This window comes from Salmo trutta, chromosome 22 (assembly GCF_901001165.1).
Source record: "Salmo trutta chromosome 22, fSalTru1.1, whole genome shotgun sequence".
Taxonomy (NCBI): Eukaryota; Metazoa; Chordata; class Actinopteri; order Salmoniformes; family Salmonidae; genus Salmo; species Salmo trutta.
In genome coordinates, this window is record NC_042978.1 from 31,364,893 (window position 1) to 31,392,783 (window position 27,891).

Below are 27,891 nucleotides of genomic sequence, written 5' to 3' on the forward strand. Positions count from 1 at the left end.
CCCGCATATGCTGGGCACTTGTTGGCTGCTTTTCCTTCACTCTGTGGTCCAACTCATCCCAAACCATCTCAATTGGGTTGAGGTCGTATGATTGTGGAGGCCAGGTCATCTGATGCAGCACTCCATCAATCTCTTTTTTGGTCAAATAGCCCTTACACAGCCTGGAGGTGTGTTGGGTCAGTGTCCTGTTGAAAAACAAATGATAGTCCCACTAAGCGCAAACCAGATGGAATGGAGTATCGCTGCAGAATGCTGTGGTAGCCATGCTGGTTAAGTGTGTCTTCAATTCAAAATAAATCACTGACAGTGTCACCAGCAAAGCACCCTCTCACCATCACACCTCCTCCTCCATGCTTCACGGTGGGAACTACACATGTGGAGATCATCCGTTCACCTACTCTGCGTCTCACAAAGACACGGCGATTGGAACCAAAAATAAAAAATTGGGACTCATCAGACCAAAGGACAGATTTCCACTAGTCTAATGTCCATTGCTCGTGTTTCTTGGCCCAAGAAAGTCTGTTATTCTTATTGGTGTCCTTTAGTAGTGGTTTCATTGCAGCAATTTGACCATGAAGGCCTGATTCACGGAGTCTTCTCTGAACAGTTGATGTTGAGATGTGTCTGTTACTTGAACTCTGTGAAGCATTTATTTGGGCTGCAATTTCTGAGGCTGGTAACGCTAATGAACTCTGGGTCTTCCTTTCCTGTGGCGGTCCTCATGAGAGCCAGTTTCATCATAGCGCTTGATGGTTTTTGCAACTGCACTTGAAGAAACCTTCAAAGTTCTTGAGATTTTCCGCATTAACTGACCTTTATGTCTTAAAGTAATGATGGACTGTTGTTTCTCTTTGCTTTTTTGAACTGTTCTTGCCATAATATGGACTTGGTCTTTTACCAAATAGGGCTATCTTCTGTACCTTGTCACAACACAACTGATTGGCTCAAACGCATTAAGAAGGAATGAAATTCCACAAATGAACTTTTAACAAGGCACACCTGTTAATTGAAGCTGGTTGAGAGAATGCCAAAAACTGCCATCAAGGCAAAACTGCAAAACCGCCATCAAGGTAAAGAGTGGCTACTTTGAAGAATCTCAAATATAAAATACATTTTTATTTGTTTAACACTTTTTTGGTTACTGCATGATTCCATGTGTGTTATTTCATAGTTTTGATGTCTTCACTAGTATTCTACAATGTAGAAAATAGTAAAAATAAAGAAAAACCCTTGAATGAGTAGGTGTGTCCGAACTTTTGACTGGTACTGTACGTCTGTCCCTCATTTTACGTTCAACCCTGTTACGTGAACTCAACTCTCATAGTAATATGGTAAAACTACTCCTTTTAAAATATTTTTTTCAATAGAAACATTGAACATCTAATAACCAAATCATAGTGAAAAGCAAGTGAGCTGGTTCTACTCTTTTTGGATATTTTTGGTGTTTTGTGGTGGAAAACTAAGCGGGTCGAGCATAACACGTCAATCCTGTTACCGATAGATAGCGAGTCTAGAAATTTTTTCACAATTTCAATATTTTGCATTCAATTGTTGCACACAACAAGCTTCCATTCCCCTTGTCAAGGAAGGGAATTTATGCCTGATTTAAGATAAAATCGTCAACCCTGGTACGGTCAATCCTGTTACTTTATTTGGCATTTACTAGTCATTTTTTAAATTTAACCTATTGAGATTAGAAAATGTGTGTTTTATGATGTTGAACATGTGCTCTTTATGACAGAATGTTAAAATTAGGTGAAATCAACGTTTTTTTGGACCAAGTTACACTTCTCAAAAGGCACCGAATTGGTGGAACAACCCTAGTACTGTTTCACTCTCAGACCAGTCCTTGTAGTACAGCAGTTCTGTCACACAGCCTTAATGACTTGTGTTGAAATAAATTGAATTAACCAGGGACATTAACGGGTGTTATTGTTTTTTAGAATCTTACAAAATCCTTTTTTTATCCTTTTATTTTTATTTTCTTCTTTAATAAATCATCCTTCTTCTTTGTTTTCACAAAGCATCCCAAAATAATTCCTTTCATCCAGAGGGGAAACAAGTGTCAACAAACCCAGTTCCCTGTGACCCGTGTAGCCCTTCCTGTTGCCCTGCAGGGGGGTAGGGGGCTCCCCGTCGGGCTCCTTTCCAATGGCCTTGGCCTGACCTCTGGGCTATGCTGTACTGCTGCTTGAACAGGGTGTGCTTTGTGTGCTGCCAATACTGTGGGCCACACTGCTGTTCTCTGAGGGTGGGGGTTGGGGCTTCAGGGGCTGCTGTCGCCCAGCTGTATCACCTGGATAAGGAGATGAGGGGGAGAGGGAGGGAAGTGAGAGAGAAGGAGAGGGGTGTGGGAGAAAGGGGGAGGGAGAGAGAAAGACAGACAGACAGAGAGAGGGGGAGAGACACGCAGGAGGGGAGAGAATGAAAAAGACAGAGAGATAAGGTTTGATGAAATACATCACAATAATATGATTTTAGATACACTGTTTTGTACCACTGCCTTTTATTCAAGGTATCTTATTATCTAGAGGCCAATGGCTCAATCTGGTAACAGACTGATGTATAAATGAAAATCGTCAGTTCTCCAAGTGCTGCTGCTTGTCCCATGTGGTGACCGCCACTTCACTGCCATTTGTTAAGTGAACGTAACAGTCGCTTAACACACAAGGACTCAACTCCTTTGAGTCAGCCAATCAAAACACCTGATCAAGCACAGTGTCTAAAATGGAAAGACCTGAACTGAGGCTTCTCAATCCAACTCTCCACTTCCTGTTATCTGCAAGAAATTCGCATAGCTTTAGCAGAATAAACATTGAGACAGAGGCCTTTTGCTTGGACCTCAAACCACTGACTTGTTTATTGTTCTGTGTTTAAATGAGCATTCCAGTTTGTAGATTCCTGGGCTCCAAAGCTGGAGACAGAAAGTTAGGGGGCAAATAAAAATGCTTCAATTTGTTTGGAAAGCTTGTCTGACAGAGAACTGAAGGCATCTGAAAAAATCCCTGTGTTTGTTTTACATATCTGGCACACTGTGCTTTTGGTATTAAAATGCACTCCATATGTTGTTTGTTTGCAATCTGAGCTCCTGCATAGCTGAGTGAGGACCATAGAGGAATATACGTAGAGAGAGACTGGAAAAATGGGGTCTGTGATTGTGTCCCAAATTGCACCGTATTTCCTATATACTGCACTACTTTTGACCAGAGCCCTACAGGCTTTGGTGAAAAGTCGTACACTATATAGGGAATACGGTGCCATTTGGGACGCAGTCGGTGCCTACCATATTGATCTCTGTTGGTTTCTGGAGTGGTTCTGTGTTTGTGTGTGTGTTGCGCGGCTCTGGGACCACAGCCCTTCTGGTTCCCTCTTTCAGGCCCCTCGTCTCTCTCTCTGCTCTAATGTTTGCCAGAGCAGCGCTGTCAAAGAGCTCAAGCTAAACACAGTCCATATACTCACAGAACACTGCATGGGTTGTCAAACACAAAAGGCCTCGGCTCACTTTAACTCTCCTTTGTGTCCATTCTCTATCTCTAAAAAAACTTCAATAACAAAGTCAGTTTACCTCCTGGTAGGAATCTAAGGGGCAAAATCCTAAATTTAATTTAGTCATGCATTGAAATCTATGGGAGACCAAGTGAAAATTTGACGTAAATAGAAGTTAGAATTCGCCCCTAAAAGCATACTTGGCTTTCCACCATACTGTCAGCGAGTTTGACCAAACAAATGTATAAATCTCATGATAGATCCGGCCGACCAGATAGGTAGGTCCGGAAAACCGGCCAGATAGGGACTGTAGGTCAGGCCTGCCAGATAGCTAGGTCTGGCCGGCCAGACACAAATGGGCTATATCATTTAATTTAATGTTGTTGTAAACCATCTGGCCTGAATGAGAAACTTTGCGTATGGTGACATCACGTGTCATTGAAGTGAAGCAACAGTCTATTGACCCTGTTCCGGCGCCCGGGTAACTCCCACTCCTTGTCTCCAGTGGCAATCCCCTTTAACCCCTGGTGTGAGCTATCACAATGCAGGCAGCGAGATCACAGCCAATCTTCCATAACAGCATCCTTCCTCCAAAGCTGTGTCCCAAAATAGCACCCTATTCTATATTTAGTGCACTACTTTTCACCAGGGCCCATAGAGCTCTGGTCAAAAGTAGTGCACTATATAGGGAATAGCGTGCCATTCTGGACGCACACCACATTCCTAATGTGGCATATTGTAAAATAGATGGATACTAGGGATAGTATTTATCATGTCCTGTATACACAGGATACATTACTGGACTTTAATAAATAACTTCCTGATATCTGTTTCCGGTTACATGAAAATATCTCTTATTTGTATTAAATAAATGTCACTTCCCTGTGGCTGCAAACACAAGGTAATGATAAAGAATACTTCAGAGTACCCTACCGGTTTTAATTGTGACCTTCTATACCAGTCATGGGGAATATCAAAGTATGAGCTAGCTGTCCTATCTGCAGAGCCTGATAGGGGAAACCATATTGCACACTGGTACCTGATTAGAATGTGTACTCATGCCTAGTCTGTTGAAAGGTTCAGTTTTGAGCCATCAGGTGGATGCTTCAGCCATCTTGGAGTTTCTTTTTAGGATTTGGCCAAGACCACACAGACCAAGGAGAAAACTTTATGGGCTTGTTTTGTGAGTGGGTGAGTGTAGATGAGTGTGGGGTGAGTATGGTTTTGGCTTTTAATGTGAACAAACCTCTAACATTGTCCTTCGCCTCCTGAGGGAATAAGTGAGGGTACATGTTTCATCATTCACTGTTTTAAAATTATTCAGCTGTGGATATTTTAAGTTGTTTTTGAGAAAATATAAATTCTTGGGGTATTCTTGCCTATGTTTCCATGTAGGGATATGTTGGTGTTACAAGTCAATAGTTTCCAAGACTACATCAGAATAGAATAGGGATGCGTCCCAAATAGTACCCTATTCCCTATCCAAGACTACATCAGAATAGAATTGGGGTGCGTCCCAAATAGTACCCTATTCCTTATTTAGTGCACTGCTTTTGACCAGAGCCCTATGGGCCTCATTTTTTATTTTATTTTTAATTTAACATTTATTTAACTAGGCAAGTCAGTTAAGACAAATTCTTATTTACAATGATGGCCTACACCGGCCAAATCCAGACGACGCTGGGCGCCGCACTATGGGACTCCCAATCACGGCCGGATGTGATGCAGCCTGGTATCAAACCAGGGAGTGCAGTGAATCCTCTTGCACTGAGATGCAGTGCCTTAGACCACTGCACCACCTGGGAGCCCTCATCAAAAGTAGTGCACTATATAGGGAATAGGGAGCTATTTGGGACACAAGCCTAAGCCTCTCGGCCTATTATGCTCCAACAGAGGAACCACTAGCTATAACATCAATATTAGAAACACATTCCTGCAGTGTTTTTAATCACAACTTCTAAAAGGGCTTAACTCTCCTAATCTTTTCATAACTACATTCTTTACACCTGTTTCCCTAAAGAAGTTCAACTCTTGACCTCAACAATATTTTGGGCCATAGGGGAATATAAAGGCTTGTGTTTATAATGGCGGGTCTCTCTAGGAAACTCATAAAAGTCTTATGAAGGACGTTTTAAAGGGGTGCCAGTATAAACAGAGGGATAAAGATAAAAGTAAAAAATTATGTATTTGGACTGGTTAACTGAAATGCACATTAGTGGAGTTTGCTGCACTTTTCTGAGATTTCCGCATTTTAGTGAGGTTGAAATTTGCCGCCCTACTGCTTCTAAGTTATAAGTGACACACATTTTAGTAATGACATTACCTAGATTAGATCAACTTTATTAGAACCCCCTTATGCTGTAAATGAAAGGTTTCACAGTGTTTCACTGAGAACACATCAGATCGATGAAGAGGGGGGCTAACAGTGTAGTAAGCAGATAAGACAGCCAGTGGCCAAACAGGCAGAACACAGACAGGCCTTTGGTGCCATCTGTGCTGTGGTCCTTTACACCTTAGGGCAATGATCACACTTAGAACACCCTGATCTTGTTTATAAAGGATTTAATGGTTTTCTCTGAGGACACATGAAGGATCGATGACAGGGGGTCAACTCAACACCATAGCAGCCAGGCAGAACACAGACAGGCCTGTTCTGTTCTACAGTATGTGCTGTTAGAGGTCCTCTCCAGACCTTAGTGACCTCCACGCTTCCTCCCAAAGGTCAGGGGTCACCAGCCTGGGGATGCTGGTGTGGAAAGTCTTGACTTGGCATCTAATGGACAGATTGTGTCTCTCTTCCTGTGAGCCAAACGGCGAGTACCCCACAAAATGGACAGGGAGAATTCCAGCCAGCCCACTCTCTATGTCCGAGCTGAGGCCATTGTGTCTGAGAATAAAACAACCCGCAGGACACGAGACCCATTCAAAGGCAGGAAAGAGAAGAGCCGCTTAAGCTGACAAACAGGATATATTTACAGTAGAGGGGTCAATATGTTATTGCCAGGGATGTAGCCAGGGTCTGAGTTTTAGTCGGGTTGGGGGATCCAATAAATGTAAAGAAAGTTAAAGCTCATTTACTGCATTTCTATAAAATTTTAAAACTCTAAAATGCTATTTGGATAACAGAATAAACAAGCAAAATTACCTTAGCCATTACCACATTGGTTGCTGTAGGTTCATTCACCTCAGTTGATCTACTAAAACATAGCCTATTAGCGATATAATTAGCCGCTACACATTAACTCCCATTAACTGAGCACCGCAATTAAAAACTATAATTTAATCTGTACAGAGGGATCTGTTACCAGAAAAAGTATGTTATTAACAAAAGTTAAACAACTACGTAAGCTTTACAGAACTTTTTTGGCGATTGCAGTTTTACAGCTAATTTCCTGCAATTATACACATTTTGATATGCAGTACCAGTCAAAGGTTTGGACACACCTACTCATTCAAGGGATTTTCTTTATTTTTTACTATTTTCTACATTGTAGAAAAATAGTGAAGACATCAAAACTGAGAAATTACACATATGGAATCATGTTGTAACCAAAAAAGTGTTAAACAAATCAAAATATATTTGATATTTGATATTCTTCAAAGTAGCCACCCTTTTCATTGATGACAGCTTTGCACACTCTTGTCATTCTCTCAACCAGCTTCATGAGGTAGTCTCCTGGAAAGCATTTCAATTAACAGGTGTGCCTTGTTAAGTTAATTTGTGGAATTTATTTCCTTCTTAATGCGTTTGAGCCAATCAGTTGTGTTGTGACAAGGTAAGGGTGGTATACAGAAGATAGCCCTATTTGATAAAAGACCAAGTCCATATTATGGCAAGAAAAGCTCAAATAAGCAAAGAGAAACGACAGTCCATCAAAGGCAGAATTCCTCTGTCCAGTGTCTGTGTTCTTTTGCCCATCTTAATCTTTTATTTTTATTGGCCAGTCTAAGATATGGCTTTTTCTTTGCAACTCTGCCTAGAAGGCCAGCATCCCGGAGTCACCTCTTCACTGTTGACGTTGAGACTGTTGTTTTGCGGGTACTATTTAATGAAGCTGCCAGTTGAGGACTTGTGAGGCGTCTTTTTCTCAAACTAGACACTAATGTACTTGTCCTCTTGCTCAGTTGTGCACTGCGGCCTCCCACTCCTCTTTCTATTCTGGTTAGAGCCAGTTTGCGCTGTTCTGTGAAGGGAGTAGTACACAGCGTTGTACGAGATCTTCCGTTTCTTGGCAATTTCTCGCATGGAATTGCCTTCATTTCTCAGAACAAAAATAGACGGACGAGTTTCAGAAAAAAATGAGTTTTTCTGGACATTTTGAGCCTGTAATCAAACCAATAAATGCTGATGCTCCAGATACTCAACTAGTCTAAAGAAGGCCAGTTTTATTGCTTCTTTAATCAGAACAGTTTCCAGCTGTGCTAACATAATTGCAAAAGGGTTTTCTAATGATCAATTAGCCTTTTAAAATTATAAACTTGGATTAGCTAACATAACGTGCCATTGGAACACAGGAGTGATGGTTGCTGATAATTGGTCTCTGAACACCTATGTAGATATTCCATAAAAAGAATTGTCAGTTTCCAGCTACAATAGCCATTTACAACATTAACAATGTCTACACTGTATTTCTGATCAATTTGATGTTATTTTAATAGACAAAAAATGTGCTTTTCTTTCAAAAACAAGGACATTTCTAAGTGACCCCAAACTTTTGAACCCTAGGATATATATATATATATATATACACACACACACATCTATTTGAAAAAATTGCAGAGGATATGACCTCGTTGTCCTCATATGTAGCTACGGCCCTGGTTATTGTCAACTCGCCTCTATCAGCGATAAGATGTTTTCTGATTATAAAACAGCATTCTGGCACTGTGTAGTTAAGACATTCTTTAGAAGCACTTATCAGTGCAGAGAGGTCACCATCAAGATGAAACCTTCAGTCTAACATGAGGCCCAACAGGTAGGACCTCATGCAGCAGGTAAAGGGACAGTACCCAGATGTTTAAGTTCCAATGAGCGTCTACGTTCCAAACAAGCATAGCACTAATGAATGTTCCAATGTCCATACTATCATACCACTTGGAATGAAGCAATGCATTGAGCATACATTCTAAGTAGTATACAAGTGGGGATGTAACTGTATGAGACGTTCCTGTGTCTCAGGTAAAGGGACAGGTCAGAGAGATGTAACTGTATGAGACTTTCCTGTGTCTCAGGTAAATGGACAGGTCAGAGAGATGTACCTGTATGAGACGTTCCTGTGTCTCAGGTAAAGGGACAGATCAGAGAGATGTAACTGTATGAGACATTCCTGTGTCTCAGGTAAAGGGACAGGTCAGAGAGATTTAACTGTATGAGACGTTCCTGTGTCTCAGGTAAAGGGACAGGTCAGAGAGATGTACCTGTATGAGACGTTCCTGTGTCTCAGGTAAAGGGACAGGTCAGAGAGATGTAACTGTATGAGACGTTCCTGTGTCTCAGGTAAAGGGACAGGTCAGAGAGTTGTACCTGTATGAGACGTTCCTGTGTCTCAGGTAAAGGGACAGGTCAGAGAGATGTACCTGTATGAGACGTTCCTGTGTCTCAGGTAAAGGGACAGGTCAGAGAGATGTACCTGTATGAGACGTTCCTGTGTCTCAGGTAAAGGGACAGGTCAGAGAGATGTACCTGTATGAGACTTTCCTGTGTCTCAGGTAAAGGGACAGGTCAGAGAGATTTAACTGTATGAGACGTTCCTGTGTCTCAGGTAAAGGGACAGGTCAGAGAGATGTACCTGTATGAGACGTTCCTGTGTCTCAGGTAAAGGGACAGGTCAGAGAGATGTACCTGTATGAGACGTTCCTGTGTCTCAGGTAAAGGGACAGGTCAGAGAGATTTAACTGTATGAGACGTTCCTGTGTCTCAGGTAAAGGGACAGGTCAGAGAGATTTAACTGTATGAGACGTTCCTGTGTCTCAGGTAAAGAGACAGGTCAGAGAGATTTAACTGTATGAGACGTTCCTGTGTCTCAGGTAAAGGGACAGGTCAGAGAGAAGTACCTGTATGAGACGTTCCTGTGTCTCAGGTAAAGGGACAGGTCAGAGAGATTTAACTGTATGAGACGTTCCTGTGTCTCAGGTAAAGGGACAGGTCAGAGAGATGTAACTGTATGAGACGTTCCTGTGTCTCAGGTAAAGGGACAGGTCAGAGAGATGTACCTGTATGAGACTTTCCTGTGTCTCAGGTAAAGGGACAGATCAGAGAGATTTAACTGTATGAGACGTTCCTGTGTCTCAGGTAAAGGGACAGGTCAGAGAGATTTAACTGTATGAGACGTTCCTGTGTCTCAGGTAAAGGGACAGGTCAGAGAGATTTAACTGTATGAGATGTTCCTGTGTCTCAGGTAAAGGGACAGGTCAGAGAGATGTACCTGTATGAGACGTTCCTGTGTCTCAGGTAAAGGGACAGGTCAGAGAGATTTAACTGTATGAGACGTTCCTGTGTCTCAGGTAAAGGGACAGGTCAGAGAGATTTAACTGTATGAGACGTTCCTGTGTCTCAGGTAAAGGGACAGGTCAGAGAGATTTAACTGTATGAGATGTTCCTGTGTCTCAGGTAAAGGGACAGGTCAGAGAGATGTACCTGTATGAGACGTTCCTGTGTCTCAGGTAAAGGGACAGGTCAGAGAGATTTAACTGTATGAGACGTTCCTGTGTCTCAGGTAAAGGGACAGGTCAGAGAGATTTAACTGTATGAGACGTTCCTGTGTCTCAGGTAAAGGGACAGGTCAGAGCGATGTACCTGTATGAGACGTTCCTGTGTCTCAGGTAAAGGGACAGGTCAGAGCGATGTACCTGTATGAGACGTTCCTGTGTCTCAGGTAAAGGGACAGGTCAGAGAGATGTAACTGTATGAGACGTTCCTGTGTCTCAGGTAAAGGGACAGGTCAGAGAGATGTACCTGTATGAGAGTAGATGAACCACAGGGCTCCGGTCAACAGGGCACCGATCACAAATGCAGCGAAGGCGATCCCAACCACGGTTGGAGTGTCCAACACATACAAGATGGCTGAGAGAGAGAACAAGGTAGATTGTTATTCAATGACTTGACAACATGACAACACCTTGGTTTGAACGTGAGGTAGCGACAGCATGTATTTTTCTCTGGTCGTGACAGCATGAAAACAAGTTATAAGTAAATGACATAACTCCATCTGGACAACAAGTATTATGTCAAAGTGGCCTAAGATCCTGAGATATAAAAACCATTGGTTAAGAATTTCCTAGTCAATGACTGACTTACTTTCCCCTAGGGGGTCAGCAGGGTCTTGTGATGCCATGAGGGTGGGATGAACTGAAACATAAAACACAGACTGGTGTTAACATAGAACAACAACTGAACAACATTACATTTGTAGATGCATGAAAACACCGTATCACAACTATGTGTTGAAGCGTCAAGAACACTTGCTGTGACGTAAAATGACAGCACTTCTAAATCAAAGCTGAGCAACCCAATGAACCTAACTACCGTGGGATAACCAGGTCTTGACAATGGTCCCCTATGTGCCCTGGGCAAAAGTAGTGCACTACAAAGGGAACAGAGTGCAGAGATGAACTTGTTGACTCCTAACATTTCTGCTTATTCCTTCATTTGAGGTCATCTGGAGAGGATAGAGGAGAGGATAGAGGAGCCGAAGACAAGTTGAGGTCAACAATCAGAGACGCCCAACGAGTCCCAGGTCAGAGGAGAGGATAGAGGAGAGGATAGAGGAGCCGAAGACAAGTTGAGGCCAACAAAACTAGCACACCGTGGAAATTTGTTTTGCAGTACAGTTGTAGTTGTACAGTACAGTTGTATGAAAAGACTGTAGCAGAAGATCTTTCCAAGCCTGGTCAAACTTTGATTGGGAAGTTCCACCTCTGGGTTGCAGTTGGGGTTTTTGGCCGTCTGAGGTTGGGTCACAGCTCTGAGGTTCTGTGTAAGGGTCCCTGCCCTGTTCCCATCTAGCCTCGCCTGCCCATGTGCTCTAACAAAGATGGTTGAGTTAGCTATCCCTGGGTCTTCCCCCCAGACCAACTTTCCTACTAGCACATCTGCAAATAGTATGAAAGAGACCCTAAGGTTCAACCATTCTCCATGTAAGAAGCAAAGCTTTGTTCTTCATACTTATTCAGATTTCACAAAGATCTCAGCTGTGCTACGTGTGTGAGAGGAAGGGAGAGAGAAAGAGAGAGAGAGAGAGAGAGAAAGCGAGAGAGAGGGAGAGAAAGAGAGAGAAAGAGGAAACTAAAGGCAAGGCGACGTTCTCATCTCCGTATGCTCTAGACACAGTCGACCCGGAACCGATAGCACCTCAATAGAGTCAACGTCATTTGTTTGCCCAGAGTTTGCTGTTCACATAATAGAACAGAAGAACAGTCCTTTAGTGGCATGGTGCCTTGTTTCTCTTAATCTGACCCTTGGGCTCTAATCCAAAGTGTGTAGAAATGACTAATGGAGTCCATGTGAGATCCTTGACATTTGAGGCCTGTACTCAGATAAACCATATGCCAGTTGACTTGGTTGCACAATTTACAGGCAGTCAGTCAGATAACAGGAATTCAGTCAGAAAATGTTATGTGTTGTATAATTACTGTACTGTAAACAAGTCCACTTCAAAAGAAAAGCATAGGGAGATATGCAACAGGGGATTCAAAATGGCGGTGCTCTGACGAAGTTGGTTGTTGACTGAAAGCTTAGCACATTACAACTCGCATCTGAAGCTTAGCACTGAACCTGCATCTGATTCAAGTGTGCAGAGACTTCTTTTGATAGCTCAACGTTCTTACCAGTACTCAACATTACTACTGTCCCTTCTGTTAGCTTTCCTTACAGTTCACAGTTCAGTAAAAAGGGTGACAATTGATTTATGCTGTGAGGCAGTAAATCTAACTTTGATGGCTGAGCTTTGAGGCTGTTATGTTTTTCCGTGCAACAAACTGCCTACAAACGTCCCTCTTTGATTTGGAGATCAAGCTGAACTCAGTGGATACTGTCCAGTACAGGACTCAGGTTGCTTGAAAATACTGCTTGTTGTCTTTGCCATCTCAGCATAAGAGATGCCTTTGTATTAAAAGCATGGTATCTGAGCCCAGCTGTATTTTTTTCATTAGGCTTTATGTGCTTACTTAATATCCCTTTGCCACGGGAAACAAATCCACAGCCCTGCTTGGCATAAGTACTGGTATTGGCAGGAACACAACACACCACTGCCAAGGTTGGCTTGGTTACAGTAGGTTAGGTTTGGCATATACTGCATACTCAGAGCCCACTTGGGTGATGACTCCATCCTAACGGGTCTCTGATCACCAATAGCTAAAAGCAGCTGAGGTTGTTGAGGTTCTTTATTTCCAAACATCATCAATGAAAGACATCCCGTGATTACAACATCTCAGTCTGAGCCTAATATTCAGACCCGCAGAGGAGTGGTGCTCACAGTCAAATCAAGTGGCACCCTATTCCCTTAGGGCTCTGGCCAAAAGTAGTGCACTATATAGGGAATAGGGTGCCAATTCTGATGCAGCCTGAGTCTGTACCCAATGTTTAGGCCCTGCAGTGGCATGGTGCTCCTTTGTCAACATAGGCCAAATCAAGTGTAGTAAACACTCCTCAGGTGCCCACTACTGTTTGCCATGCTTCATTTACTCTGGGCACAATGCCAGCCCTTAGTGATTAATACAGTATGATTAGACATGAAAGACAAGTACTGCATCCTAAATTGCAGCCAATTCCCTTTATAGTGCACTACTTTTACCATGGCCCATAGGGAATATGGTGCCATTTGGGACGCACCTTGTGGGTCAATAGGGGTTTACTCATCACACCCACCGACAACAGTCCACTTGTTGATGTAATCACCCCATAGGGGGATGTTGATTGGAATGTGAAAACAGTCCCATCTAGATCATAATGAGTATAATGAGATGTAGGACACCCTCGGGCCTCTGTGGTCCTGGGGCCTCTCCAGTCTGCCCCACCCTCTCTCTGATCACACACTCATACACACACACACACACACACACACACACACACACACACACACACACACACACACACACACACACACACACACACACACACACACGCACACAATCCCAGCCCTCTGAGCCCCAGAGAAGAGAACAACTGACTGACTGACTGACTGAGTGAATAAGTGATTTGCTAATGCAGCGATGAGGGGGCCTCAAGCTCTGGATATTCTCCCAAACCTAGCGAGAAGACCACTTCTCCCTCCTTTCTTTACCGGGAAGGGGAGGCCACAGAGGAGGTTCTAAGTGAAAACAACTAGAGCTCTCTGCTGGATGGATGTGGATGACTCGTCTTTTTCCACTCCTTTCGCACAGTACTGCTTTGTAGAACAGTGATAGAACATGGCTGGGGCCTAATCTGGGGCCTCAGAGCTAGCAGCAAGCCACCCATAACCCAGCTATGCTCGACTGCTCCAATCAACCTCTCTCTCTCACACACACACACACACACACACACACACACACACACACACACACACACACACACACACACACACACACACACACACACGCTAATACACTCCAGATGCAGGGAGGCAGGGGGATGGAAAGATGCGCTCTGCAATGTGTCTCCTCTCCTTCTGCAGAACTGAGGTTGATTTTCCCTCGGACGTCCTTTCTGCCACCCAGACTGTTCTCTGATTTACTCTCTCTGTCTTCCTGTCCTTCTTCAATGACCTCAAAACAGTTCTGGCTCTTTACATGTGTCTTAGTTAAGCAGGCTGCACATACAGTATGTCTCAGTTAGACTAGTCTCTCTCCACAGACATTCATATAAATGTTAGCCAGACTTCCAGTACGTCTCGCGAGACTACAGTAAGATTAGACTGTCTCTGATGTATAGGGAGGGAGGGAAGAAGGGAAGGAGGGAAAGATGGAATGAGTACTTTGCAGTAGTTCTAACATGCCATCCTCCTCGTATATTTTGGATAAGCTGGTTCATCATAGAGATTATATTGGTTATGAGGACTGTACAGTAGGTTAGCGTTAGTCCACTCACCAGGTTCCTCCTCCTCTGTGTCATGTTCATCCACCACCACTAGGGTCTTGGTAGAAGTCCTGGTGTTCATCATCATGGCTAGAATGATCTCTCCGTTGACAGACGTACAAGCCTCATCCGGTTGGATACACTGCATGGAGAGAAACACAATCACAATGAGACCACTGAGAGATCAAAGATAATTCAGCCTTGGTATTCATACACCATGTGAAAATATTTCATACAGTATATTACTTTTATTAATGTTTTATGAATTTCATTAATTTCATACGTTACATAACACATGGAGTTTCCTATTAAAATAAACCGTTTTTCGTATGATTTGCTTATCAGCCATGAGACTGTTACATGCTTTTCATTCATATGACAAAAGCAGTTTATAAGACCAATCAATAATCAAATCTCTACACATTTACCCGAGACCAAGCATGCCTTTTGATCTTTGACCACACGTACCATTTTCCAAGAAATCATACCTAGTCAAAACTCATGTTCCTTCCCTTGATCCCTATCCTAACCATAATGTAAATAATCAGCTGCAACGCTGCTCTGGCGTGAGTCAGCTTGGAGCCCCAGCCTGCCTCTGACAGGACATTTTCATGTAAAATACCCTCTGAGACCCAAATAGAGGGCGGCTGGGTGAGCACTGAGCAGAAAGAACTGCTTGGAAAAGGTTATGAAAGTGGAATGACTTAGCAGAGATGGAGGGAGAGTGAGAGAGAGAATGAGAGAAAAAGAGAGGAGTGAAAAAAGGAGAGAGAGAGAGAGAGAGAGAGAGAGAGAGAGAGATACAGAGAGAGAAAGCGTGCACGTGAGAGAGAGATCAGTGAAGAACAAACACCATTGTAAATACAACCTATATTTATGTTTATTTATGTTCCCTTTTGTACTTTAACTATTTGCACATCATTACAACAAGTGTATAAAGACATAATTTGTATTATTTTGGAACTTTTGTGAGTGTAATGTTTACTGTCCATTTTTATTGTTTATTTCACTTTTGTTTATTGTCTATTTCACTTGCTTTGGCAATGTAAACATATGTTTACCATGTCAATAAAGCCCCTTAAATTGAAGCAAATTGAATTGAATTGAGAGAGACAGGACTAAATGCAAGAGAGAATGCGTGTGAGAGAGAGGGAGAGACAGAGAGAGAGAGAGAGAGAGCGAGAAAGAGAGAGAGAGAAAGAGAGAGGGGGGACTAAAGGCAAGAGAGAGAGAGAGAGAGAGAGAGAGAGAGAGAGAGAGAGAGAGAGAGAGAGAGAGAGAGAGAGAGGGATTCTGGTACAGCGAGGAGAGGGGAAAGTGAAAATGACACTTGAGTTGTTGGTTTGTTTTGGTTCTACAGATGGTTACTTAGGAAACCTGAAGTAGATGTATGCTACCTGCTCTGGTTCAGAATGGATTGAGACTGACAGACGGTGCAGCAGGCCTAGCTTGTGCCAAGTCTGCAAACTGGAGCACAGACCTTCTGAATGGCTGGACTGCCCAGTCACACTGTAAACACTACCTAACTTACGCCGAGTGCTCTTCAAACTACCATGAAATGTATGAATCATTGCATAGACCACAGATTCCGGTCATGCCAGTTAAGTCTGGGTTACTGCATGTAGGGCTTTGAAAGAGGTAGATGCTACAGTATGTACCACTGGCAATGCAGGAGTTTGGGCAGTGGCACAGCCAGGCTCTGGACTACCCATGCCCCGTGAAAGACCAGGGTTCAATCCCTGGGCCGACATCTACAACTCTTCATACTGCACCTCTTATTTGTCCACCCACCCCTATTCAACATTATCTATCCCAATAAATAATACCGAGTGAGTGAGATAGAGGTAATTCGTCAATGGCTTATGCAGTTTACTCCGAGTCGATATTTACATCATGCCCACAAACTGGGGAAAACAAAAATCTTTTCCCATTGACCCCAATTGTAAAAGAGCCAACTTCATCATTGATGTTTTGTTATGTAGAAAAAACAAAACATGCTGAAAAGCTGCTGTGTTGTTCAATGTACATGTAACCAGATCAAAAATCACAACCTACAATTTGCAATGCTCCCACGTAGCGAAATAGAACATGCGAGAAGTGCTCTGTGGCTTCAGGCTATTCAGCATGGGGAAATGTGGGGACCTGGTGTTCAAGCAGGCTACACCTAGCTACAGTGCCTTCAGAAAGTATTCATAGCCCTTGACTTGTTCCACATTTTTTGTATTACAGCCTGAATTTAAAATTGATTCAATTGAGATATTTTACTAATTAATAAAAACTGTAAAACTGAAATGTCTTGAGTCATTAAGTATTCAACTCCTTTGTTATGGCAAGCCTAAATAAGTTCAGGAGTAAACATGTGCTTAACAAGTCACATAATAAGTTGCACTCACTCTGTGTGCAATAATAGTGTTTAACATGATTAACAAAGACCAGACAGGGTTTTCCAGTGCCTCGCAAAGAAGGACACCTATTTGTAGATGGGTAAAAAATAAAAAATAAAGCAGACATTGAATATCCCTTTGAGCATGGTGAAGTTATTAATTGTACTTTGGATGGTACACCCAGTCACTACAAAGATACAGGTGTCCTTCTTAACTCAGTTGTTGGAGAGGAAGGAAACTGCTCAGGGATTTCACCATGAGGCCAATGGTGACTTTAAAACAGTTACAGAGTTGAATTGCTGTGATAGGAGAAAACTGAGGATGGATCAACATCATTGTAGTTTATCCACAATACTAACCTAAATGACAGAGTGAAATGAAGGAAGCCTGAACAGAATACAATTATTCCAAAACATCCAGTTTGCAAAAAGGCACTGAAGTAAAACTGAAAAAAAAGCAAAAATAATTGCTTTATGGACATACTCATGATTCATATCCCAAAAGAAAGAAATTATCTCACTACAATACATTACAATAGAAAGTTAGCAAAAATAGATAAGATCTTGCTATCATGGAAAGGAAAATACTTGTCTATTTGTTGAAAAATCACCCTGATGAACTCTTTAGTCATATTCCAGTTTACCTATTTGCTTATGGTCTAGCCTACACCTAGCAACCAGTTTTTCAAATTATATAAGCAAAAAATATTCCATTTTATTTGGAACGGCAAGCCAGACAAAATTAAACGGGCCGGTTTATATAATGACGATGAATCCGGAGGGCAGAAATGATTAAATATTAAAGAATTAGAGCTCTCACTAAAGGTTCCAGTCATACAAAAGTTATACTTAAATCCAAACTGGTTTCTATAGTAGGTTAGTAAGAATGTCTCATCCCCTGTTCAAGAATGGCCTTTTTCTGTTTATTCAGATTATAATCTCTCACTTTAATGTCTGCATATCTTACATTACTCATATCTCATGTATATACTGTATTGAGATCCAATCACTGGACACTTAAATAAATGGATCACTAGTCACTTTAAACAATGCCACTTTAAATAATGCCTCTTTATTCATGTCTACATATCTTACATTACTCATATCACATGTATATACTGTATTTTATACCATCTACTGCACCTTGCCTATGCCACTCGGCCATCGCTCATCCATATACTGATATGTACACATTCTCATTCACCCCTTTAGATTTGTGTGTATTACGTAGTTGTTGGGGGATTGTTAGATTACTTGTTAGATTTGTGTGTATTAGGTAGTTGTTGGGAATTGTTAGATTACTTGTTAGATATTACTGCACTGTTGGAACTAGAAGCACAAGCATTTCGCTACACTCGCATTGACATCTGCTAACCATGTGTATGTGACCAATACAAATTTGATTTGATTTATAGATTGCAAAATAGTTAGGAAGAGATTTTTTGATGTACCGATTCCATGGCACATGGTTTATGAACAGATACGCAAAATGAAGCCAAATTGAAAACGTAGAATTTTTCTATCTAAATTATTATATAAAATTCTTGCAACCAACAGAATTTTATATATATGGGGGATACAACCATCCCAGCTCTGCATATTTGGCTGCGAAGAGACAGAATCATTATATCATTTGTTTTGGTACTGTCCATATGTAGCTTGTTTTTGGTCACAGGTCCAGGAATGGCTGAAGAATTGCAACATTTACCTGAAGATAACTGTGCAAATAACACTGCTGGGTAATTTAAAAAGTCATAGTCAATCGATCAATAATATTATAATACTTTTATTTTAAAAAATATTTCATTTACAATCTGTAGAAACTATGAGAATAGAAAGGTTCAGAACTTTTGTGAAGCATCACAGCACAGTTGAAAATGGATGGTGTTAAAAGATAGATGGGAAGGGTTGAATGGAGCTGAAGGGTGCGACTAAAAACAACAAGATAACTCATGGAAAATATACTGTGTCCGTAAAATGTATATAGGTTCAGAACTTTTGTGAAACAGCACAGTTTCCCAAAATTGCATACAAAGTCTTTTGTTTGGGGCAACACATCCAACACATCACTAAGTACCACTCCTCATACTGTCAAGCATGGTGGTCGCTGCTTCATGTTATGGGTAAGCTTGTAATTGGCAAGGACTATGGAGTTTAAAAATAAAATAAAATAAATGATTTTAGCTTAGAACATGCAAAAATCCTAGAGGACAACCTGGTTCAGTCTGCTTTTCAACAGATACTGGGAGGAAAATGCACCTTTCAGCAGGACAATAACCTAAAACATAAAGCCAAATATACACTGGAGTTGCTTACCAAGACAGCATTGAATGTTCCTGAGTGGCCTAGTTACAGTTAAATCGGCTTGAACATTTAGGACCTTGAACATGGCTGTCTAGCAATGAACAACAACCAACTTGACAGAGCTTGAAGAATTTTTTAAAGAATAATGTGCAAATATTATATAACCCAGGTGTGCAAAGCTCATAGTGTCACGTCCTGGCCAGTATAACGTTAATTGTTTTTGTAGTTTGGTCAGGGCGTGGCAGAGGGTATTCGTTTTATGTGGTTCGGGGTGGTGTGTTTTGGTTAAGGGGCATTTGGTTTAAGTATTCCGGGGTTTTTGGGTACTGTTTGGTTTTCAGTTATTCTATGTCTAGTCTAGTATGTCTGTTTCTATGTTTGGTTAATTGGGGTTGGGACTCTCAGTTGAAGGCAGGTGTTGTCTATCTGCCTTTGATTGAGAGTCCCATATATGAGGGTGTGTTTGTTTGTTATTTGTGGGTGATTGTTCTGTGTTGAGCCTATGCTAGCCAGACTGTTTGTAGTTGTTCGTTCGTTCTTTTGTTTTTGTTATTTTGTACGTTCATTCAGTGGAAGTTAATAAATCTCAAAATGAGCATACACGTACCTGCTGCGTTTTGGTCCTCCTTCACCGACGACAACCGTGACAGAATCACCCACCACTCAAGGACCAAGCAGCAGAGGAAGGAGCAGACGGTTTTCGAGTTGGACTGGCGGGAGAAGTGGACTTGGGAGGAAGTTCTGGACGGGGCCGGACCTTGGCACCAGGCTGGGGAGTATCGCCGCCCGCAGTGGGAAATTGAGGCAGCCAAGGCAGAGAGGCGGTGGTACGAGGCCAGAGACGCGCTGAGGGAGAAGCACGAGAGGCACCCCCAAGAATTTTTTTGGGGGGGGCACACGGGTAGTTTGGCTAGGCGTAGGAAGAGCCGGAGGCCAGCTACCCGTGGTTATATGGAGGAGCGTATGAGGTGGGGAGCGCCATGTTTCGCTGAGAAGCGCACTATCTCACCCATACGCACGCACAGTCCGGTGCGAGTTATTCCAGCCCCTCGCAGGTGCCGTGCTAGAGCGGGCATCCAGCCTGGTAGGAGGATGCCTGCGCAGCGCATCTGGTCGTCGGTATGCCTCCGAGGACCAGGCTAACCAACTCCCGCTCTACGCACGGCTACCATCAGGCCCCTGCACAGCCCAGTCTGCCCTGTACGAGCACTCCGCTCGTACAGGGCTACTAGTTCCATCCAGCCAAGGCGGGTTGTGCAGGAGGTAAGATCTAGACCGGCTGTGCGCCTCCATAGCCCTGGGTTTCCAGCTCCTGTCTCTCTTGCGGACCCGGAAGTGCGTCAACCCAGTCCGACTCGTCCTGTTCCCGCTCCCCGCACTAGCCTGCAAGTGCGTAAACTCAGCCTTGCCAGTCAACAGTCGTCGGAGCTGCCCGCCAGTCAACAGTCGTCGGAGCTGCCCGCCAGTCAACAGTCGTCGGAGCTGCCCGCCAGTCAACAGTCGTCGGAGCTGCCCGCCAGTCAACAGTTGTCGGAGCTGCCCGCCAGTCAACAGTCGTCGGAGCTGCCCGCCAGTCAACAGTCGTCGGAGCTGCCCGCCAGTCAACAGTCGTCGGAGCTGCCCGCCAGTCAACAGTCGTCGGAGCTGCCCGCCAGTCAACAGTCGTCCGAGCTGCCCGCCAGTCAACAGTCGTCGGAGCTGCCCGCCAGTCAACAGTCGCCGGAGCGGCCAGACTGCGCTGAACTGCTGGAGCGGCCAGACATGCTGAACTGCCGGAGCGGCCAGACTGCGCTGAACTGCCGGAGCGGCCAGACTGCGCTGAACTGCCGGAGCGGCCAGACTGCGCTGAACTGCCGGAGCGGCCAGACTGCCCTGAACTGCCGGAGCGGCCAGACTGCCCTGATCTGCCGGAGCGGCCAGACTGCCCTGAACTGCCGGAGCGGCCAGACTGCCCTGAACTGCCGGAGCGGCCAGACTGCCCTGAACTGCCGGAGCGGCCAGACTGCCCTGAACTGCCGGAGCGGCCAGACTGCCCTGAACTGCCGGAGCGGCCAGACTGCCCTGAACTGCCGGAGCGGCCAGACTGCCCAGACTGTCCCGAGTTGCCAGACTGCCCAGACTGTCCCGAGCTGCCAGACTGCCCAGACTGTCCCGAGCTGCCAGACTGCCCAGACTGTCCCGAGCTGCCAGACTGCCCAGACTGTCCCGAGCTGCCAGACTGCCCTGACAGCCTGGAACGGCCTGAGCCGGAGCCACCTCCAGAAATAGGTGGGTTGGGGAGGGAGGGTGTAGCACAGTGCCGTCGTTGACGGCAGCCACCCTCCCTTCCCTCCCTTTAGAAAAGGGGAATTTCTTTTGGTGTTGCTTGGGGTTATTTTTTGTTAAGGTGCTTCCGGGGTAGCACCTTTAAGGGGGGGTACTGTCACGTCCTGGCCAGTATAAGGTTAATTGTTTTTGTAGTTTGGTCAGGGCGTGGCAGAGGGTATTCGTTTTATGTGGTTCGGGGTGGTGTGTTTTGGTGAAGGGGCATTTGGTTTAAGTATTCCGGGGTTTTTGGGTACTGTTTGGTTTTCAGTTATTCTATGTCTAGTCTAGTATGTCTGTTTCTATGTTTGGTTAATTGGGGTTGGGACTCTCAGTTGAAGGCAGGTGTTGTCTATCTGCCTTTGATTGAGAGTCCCATATATGAGGGTGTGTTTGTTTGTTATTTGTGGGTGATTGTTCTGTGTTGAGCCTATGCTAGCCAGACTGTTTGTAGTTGTTCGTTCGTTCTTTTGTTTTTGTTATTTTGTACGTTCATTCAGTGGAAGTTAATAAATCTCAAAATGAGCATACACGTGCCTGCTGCGTTTTGATCCTCCTTCACCGACGACAACCGTGACACATAGAGACTTACCCAGAAAGACTCACAGCTGTAATTACTGCCAAAGGTGATTGTAACATGCATTGTCTCTGGGGTCTGAATACAAAAATGTAATATTTCTGTATTTCATTTTCAATAAATGTGCAAAAATCTCTAAAAACACTGTCATTATAGGGTATTGTGTGTAGATGGGTGAGAAACAATATATATTTAATACATTTTGAATTCAGGCTGTAAGACAACAAAATGTGGAATAAGTCAAGGGGTATGAATACTTTCTGAAGGCACTGTATGTGTGTGGAAAACATTTAATCACAGGTAAGACATTTAACGTGTTTAGTCTGTTTGTAATTCCACTCACTACTTGTAGCTGTATAATCTGTTTGTTTGTGTTGTTGGTCTTGGCTAGCTTAATGTTCCAGTCAGTAGCTAGCTAGCACTCACTCGCTAGCTAGCACTCACACCAGCTCCTAGCACTGTCATGAAAAGGGGCACGTATTACGTTTTTCTAAGTAGTGAGAACGCTCGGGAGCAGGCAATGTTGAAAAGCAATCTTTAGATGTTGTACTTTTGTTAAATGTAGTTTTGTAATTGACTAAAACATGTAGACAACAAGAAATGTGCGTTCTGTAAGCCAATAGGGTAACCAAAGTAACCACAGGTTGTTTTCCTCACAAGTGGGCGGGGCCATGACTCTCTAGCTAATACAGACTGGGACTATAGGAGCCAAGGATGTCAAGTAACTCAAGAAATAACACAAATATGGAAAAAAACTAAAACATACCATTGCCAGTCCCTGGTTATTGTGGGGTCTCTTAGAGCAAACGGACATTTCACAGTGCAGGAAGAGCAACGATTCATTGACGTGTGAGTTGAAGGTGAAGCTGAACCTCTTCCTGTCGGTCTGGGAGTGGGAGATAGGTAGGTCTCTCTGACTGTAGTATTTGACGGTGTCGTCCGTAGGGCAGATATTCTCGATCAGGGTATAGTCTGACGCGATGTTGGGGTTTGAGTTGGCAGAGATGAAGCAGGTCTGGATCATGAAGCCAAGATATGGGTCGACTTTGAAGGCTCCAATCTGACGGGAGAAATACATTAAAAAAGAAAATCAAGATCAAAGATTTTTGTGTTAAACAAAACATTGTGTTAAACATTGTCATTTTTCACAAAAACAATCAACTCATGTGCCAAAATATTGTCCAGTTTATAATGTGTAAGCAAGGTGTGGAGGTTATATGATTGATACAGCCTCTAAAGATGTCAGAGGATTCTATTTACGAATCCTCTCATCGACGTCGTCGAATTGACAAACTATCTGTTTCGCTCTGCAAAGTTGTGTGAGGAACACCATCTTGGCAAATGTCTGTACACTCTCTGTCAGTCCAGGAGCTGACTATTTACTTTAACACAGAGAACAAGCTAAAGGAACACTATCAGAGTGCTATCAGGTCCAAGAATCACAAATCCTGTGGATTTCGGTCCCTTCAAACGTTTTAAGAGGATCTTTCCTTCGGCAGACCACAAGGCATTTCCCTGAGTTATGCGATACATCCCAAATGGCACCCTATTCCCCATATAGTGCACTACTTTCGACCAGAAACCTATGGACACTGGAATAGGGTGCCATTTGGGACGAAACATGACTTATTATCCCTCTGCTGCTTTCTCTCTCCTTTTTCTCTGAAAAATCTACATGTGTTTTACTGTTTTCTGGCTGTGCCATCGACATGCCAAGGTTGTCAAAAAGCTTGCCCAGTCAAAAGCACACATGTACGCACGCAGGCACGGACACACAAACACGCACACAGGCATGCACACACGCACGCACGCACACTGCGTTCAAAGGACAGCTCATGGTTGGCAGCGACTAGTGAAAACCCAGTGAGCACTGTACATGCAGGCTGTGACCTGACCTATGAGTAACACAAGTTATGACACACTTGTTGCACAACAGCAGTTTCCTATACAGCTTAGTTTGGGCTGTAGCCTCAGGGGCTAGGGCAGGGCATGGCAGATCTCAGCCCAGTGTGAGAGGTGTGGAGGTGGGAGAGAAAGGGCTAGAAAGGGGCTAAGGACTAGATCCCATGGCCCCACACACAGAGCTCTTTGTGACTTGTTGCTGCTGGCTCTCTGAGGCCACACTGTCAGAGCAGCCGTCCTCCTCAAATACCTCCATAAATCAACACTTCAAAGAACCTCACTGTGTGGATCTCAAACTTATCTTACACAACCTCCCGATAGGACCTTTTTAGTAATTACTTTTCAGTGCTATTAGCAAGGTACATCCTGGACTTTCCAGACAGAATAAATAGAAGATACGGTCTCGGGAGAATTCTAAATGCCATACAGTACTGTATGTGCCATGACACTTAAGACAGAGATGATGGCTGGGAAGGGTAATTAACAGCAGAAAGACGATATGTTAACTTTATATCCTACCGACCCAGACCAAATATCAACGCACCCTGTGGAAGCTAAAACACTAACAGATGAAAGTGGACCAGACCAGTGTACACACAGAACAGTCCTCACTGTTGTTTTGACAGGCCTCATATTAAGAGAAACAGAGACACAGACATATGCACACACACACAGACAATCCTGGCTCTTGTGAAATCGCTCCAACTCACATGTCCTAACATCTGGATAGTAGCCTACTAATTATATTCATCTGAGCGAATCACACACAGACTAAAAATATAACAGACACAATGTACTACTTAAATATATTTAGTACAGTTTATAGTATTTCACTGCTTCGTTTACCTCTACGAAGACCTGTTTATTTTTGGAGACGGCATGGAAGGCCTGGGTAGACGGATAACGGAAGAGATGGGTGTTGTACAGCTCCATGTTGAACATGACGTCGGTGCTGAGCGGTTCCTTTGCTGCCGGGGAAATACGGGGGAACGATCCTGATGATCCTGATCCTCCTAGAGTGTCCTGGTTCTTCCTGTAGGTGCAGTTGAACTGGAGAGAGGCGGGAGAGAGGAGAGAAAGCCAGTCAAAACAGCTGAACTGGAGGGAGAAGGAGAGAAGAGCCAATCCAAACAGTTGAACTGGGGGAGGGGTGAAGAGCCAATCTAAACAGCTGAATTGGAGGGGTGAAGCAGAGAAGAGCTAATCACAACATAATCATGATTCTAACATACCCTGGCCCTCACCCTGGCCCTTACCCTGGCCCTCACACTACCTGGCCTTCACAGCCAGGAGCGTGTCAAGTGTTTCATCACAGCAATATCACTGAGGGACACAGAGATACAGGCAGGAGGAAACAAAGATGAGAGAGGAAGAGTGTGCATGGGTAAAGAGTATGGCTATAGAGACACAGAGAGAGAAAGGAAAGAGACTTTGTAGATGAAAGGGAAAGCGTGATGGCAGATTTCCCAAAACGTTCAGGTCAGAAGAAGTTCAAGACATAAAGATAATGTGGGGAGTAGACAGTGAGAGTTGGAATCTTCCATCCTCCTAAGAAGCCAGATGAGTCTTTACTAGCACTGAGGGACTCTGGGAGATGGAGTTTCAACCATCTGGACAGGATTCAGGCGGAGGTACTATGTCATTTATTGATGATCAGTGGTCTGGTCTTGACTCCCAAAACTCTCAACCCGAGGCAGGCCCTGTCATGCAATGCTACTCTCTTAATTCCTTTTTCATTTAGGGTTCATTAACCAGGGTAAACTCCCTTGAGTTTCAAAAACCAACCTCTTGCTCGAGGGGGACCAAATGTATGAAAAACAAACAAACGGAGAGTCATGTAGCTACAGGACTGGCTCTAGCCATTTGGGGGCCCTACATGAGATCTGGTTGGGGGCCCCCCACGTCCCGGGAAAACATATTAGTGCTCCCACCCCCTTTCACGGCTGAGATAAAAATGTGAGTTTTAAAGTTAATTTCCTGCAATACTACCCATTTTGCCATTGGGTGGAGAGACATCTTTGCAGTTTTATAGAAGTCGGGAAAAAAAACAAGCGACCGCTTATGCCTGTAGCTGGCCCTGTGTAGCTAGATGTCTAACCAGAATGGAGGACCTGTGTTCATATAGAATCTATATTATCTTATATTATATTATAGATGTCTTACCAGAATGGAGGACCTGTGATCAGGCCCCGTGGTCTGCTCCAGGAAAGCAGCCCTCTCCAGCGCCTCTGTCTCCCCAGGGAAAGTCACGTCTCCGGACTCTAGATCATCGTAATCCAGGGAAACACCACTCCCATCCTTAGGTTCATCGTGACTTATCAGGATCTGGATGTCAACCACAGGGGAGTTGAACACATCAGTGAACACAGTTCAGATACAGTATGCATCCCAAATGGCACCCCAGTTATTCCCTTTATAAAGTACCAACTTTTGACCAAAGCCCTATGGGCCCTGTTCTAAAGTAGTGTACTATATAGCTAGGGTGCCATTTGGGACACACACACATTGAACAGGTTCAGCTTGACTTTTTAGAATCTGTACGTCAGCCACACAGGGGAGTTGATCATTGAATCATTGAACATAGTTCAGATATACTCACAAGGTAAACAGGACATGTTCCCAGCTGTTGGCGCCAAATCATGTTTTATGGGTGCATCTCAAATGTCACCCTACTACCTATATAGTGCACTGCTTTTGTCAGGGCTTTGGTAAAAAACAGCGCACTATATAGGGAATAGGGTGCCTTTTGAGACACACACCAGGACACTTTACCAGTGATTGGAGCCAAACTATTTTAAAAAAATGGTCTGCGTGTGAATGGTGTTGTTTCATTCAGGGGCTCAGGACTAGTGTTGCAAAGCTACCGGTAATTTAGGTAATTAACAGAAAATCTATGGCAATCTATTGTAACTTTGGTAATGTATATTTGAATAACTTAAAAACATTTATAATAATATAGAATATTCCTTTTCTATATCTGTGTCCATATTGTTCATGAGTTTCTAGTACATGGTTCAAGAGAAAATAGCCTAATTAATGAAAAAAGCATGGCATTATTTTCAATTAACTACTAACTATTGACTTTTCATAACTGCCACCAGTTTGATGGCAAAACACTGAAACAAATACATATTGACATAATAACATAAATACAAGTTTAAAAAAAAATACATATATAGGATATTTCATGCTGAAACCCTCATATTAAACACGAATTGTATGGGGTGCGTACTGGCGGCAGAGAAGTCAGACGCAGGAGAGCAAAAACTGTGTTTCCAAACGGCGCAGTTTAATAATAAAAAAACCCACTGGAAAACAGAACAATCAAATAATGGGTACATAACCCGACGCACACCAGGACAGACGTGCACAAGCACTTACAATAAACAATCACCGACAAGGGCATGAGGGGGAACAGAGGGTTAAATACACAACATGTAATTGATGGGATTGGAACCAGGTGTGATGGAAGACAAGACAAAACCAATGGAAAATGAAAAGAGGATCAGGGATGGCTAGAAGGTCGGTGACTTCGACCGCCGAACGCCGTCCGAACAAGGAGAGGGACCAACTTCGTTGGAAGTCGTGATACCAATGGTATCACTAATTTGATGGTGAATAATGTTTTGGTGAATGGGGAATAATAGTTTTTTTTAAATCATCTTATTCAATCATTTCATAAGTTTTACACGTGATAAGGCCACACAGAGGGCCAGAGATTATTACAGAACCGTACCCAAAAGGGCCACTAGATGTCTTGTGATAGATTACATAAAATCCTTCAAAGATACCAAAATTCTGGTAGTTTACTGGTAAACTTCTAAAGTTTCCAGTAATATACCCTCCCTTTGCAACCCTACTCAGGACACCAGTGATGCGGCT

At 43.5% G+C, this 27,891-nt stretch overlaps 1 protein-coding gene across 4 annotated transcripts in view; it reads right to left on the bottom strand.

The window, feature by feature from the left end:
- Nucleotides 1-1,651: 1,651 nt before the first annotated feature.
- LOC115158578 (transforming growth factor beta receptor type 3) overlaps nucleotides 1,652-27,891 on the bottom strand; it is a 151,229-nt gene continuing 124,989 nt past the window's right edge. For 3 of the 4 annotated variants that reach the window (XM_029707701.1, XM_029707702.1, XM_029707704.1), the window contains 7 exons: nucleotides 26,173-26,334; nucleotides 24,856-25,059; nucleotides 22,874-23,167; nucleotides 14,552-14,681; nucleotides 10,784-10,834; nucleotides 10,442-10,549; nucleotides 1,652-2,296 (listed from right to left, as the gene is read on the bottom strand). In XM_029707701.1, the coding sequence (XP_029563561.1) occupies nucleotides 2,175-2,296; nucleotides 10,442-10,549; nucleotides 10,784-10,834; nucleotides 14,552-14,681; nucleotides 22,874-23,167; nucleotides 24,856-25,059; nucleotides 26,173-26,334 (1,071 nt within the window). In that variant the 3' untranslated portion in view covers nucleotides 1,652-2,174. Of the gene's footprint in view, nucleotides 2,297-6,031; nucleotides 6,374-10,441; nucleotides 10,550-10,783; nucleotides 10,835-14,551; nucleotides 14,682-22,873; nucleotides 23,168-24,855; nucleotides 25,060-26,172; nucleotides 26,335-27,891 lie in introns of those variants that run through there. The other variant, XM_029707703.1, reaches the window with a different exon arrangement.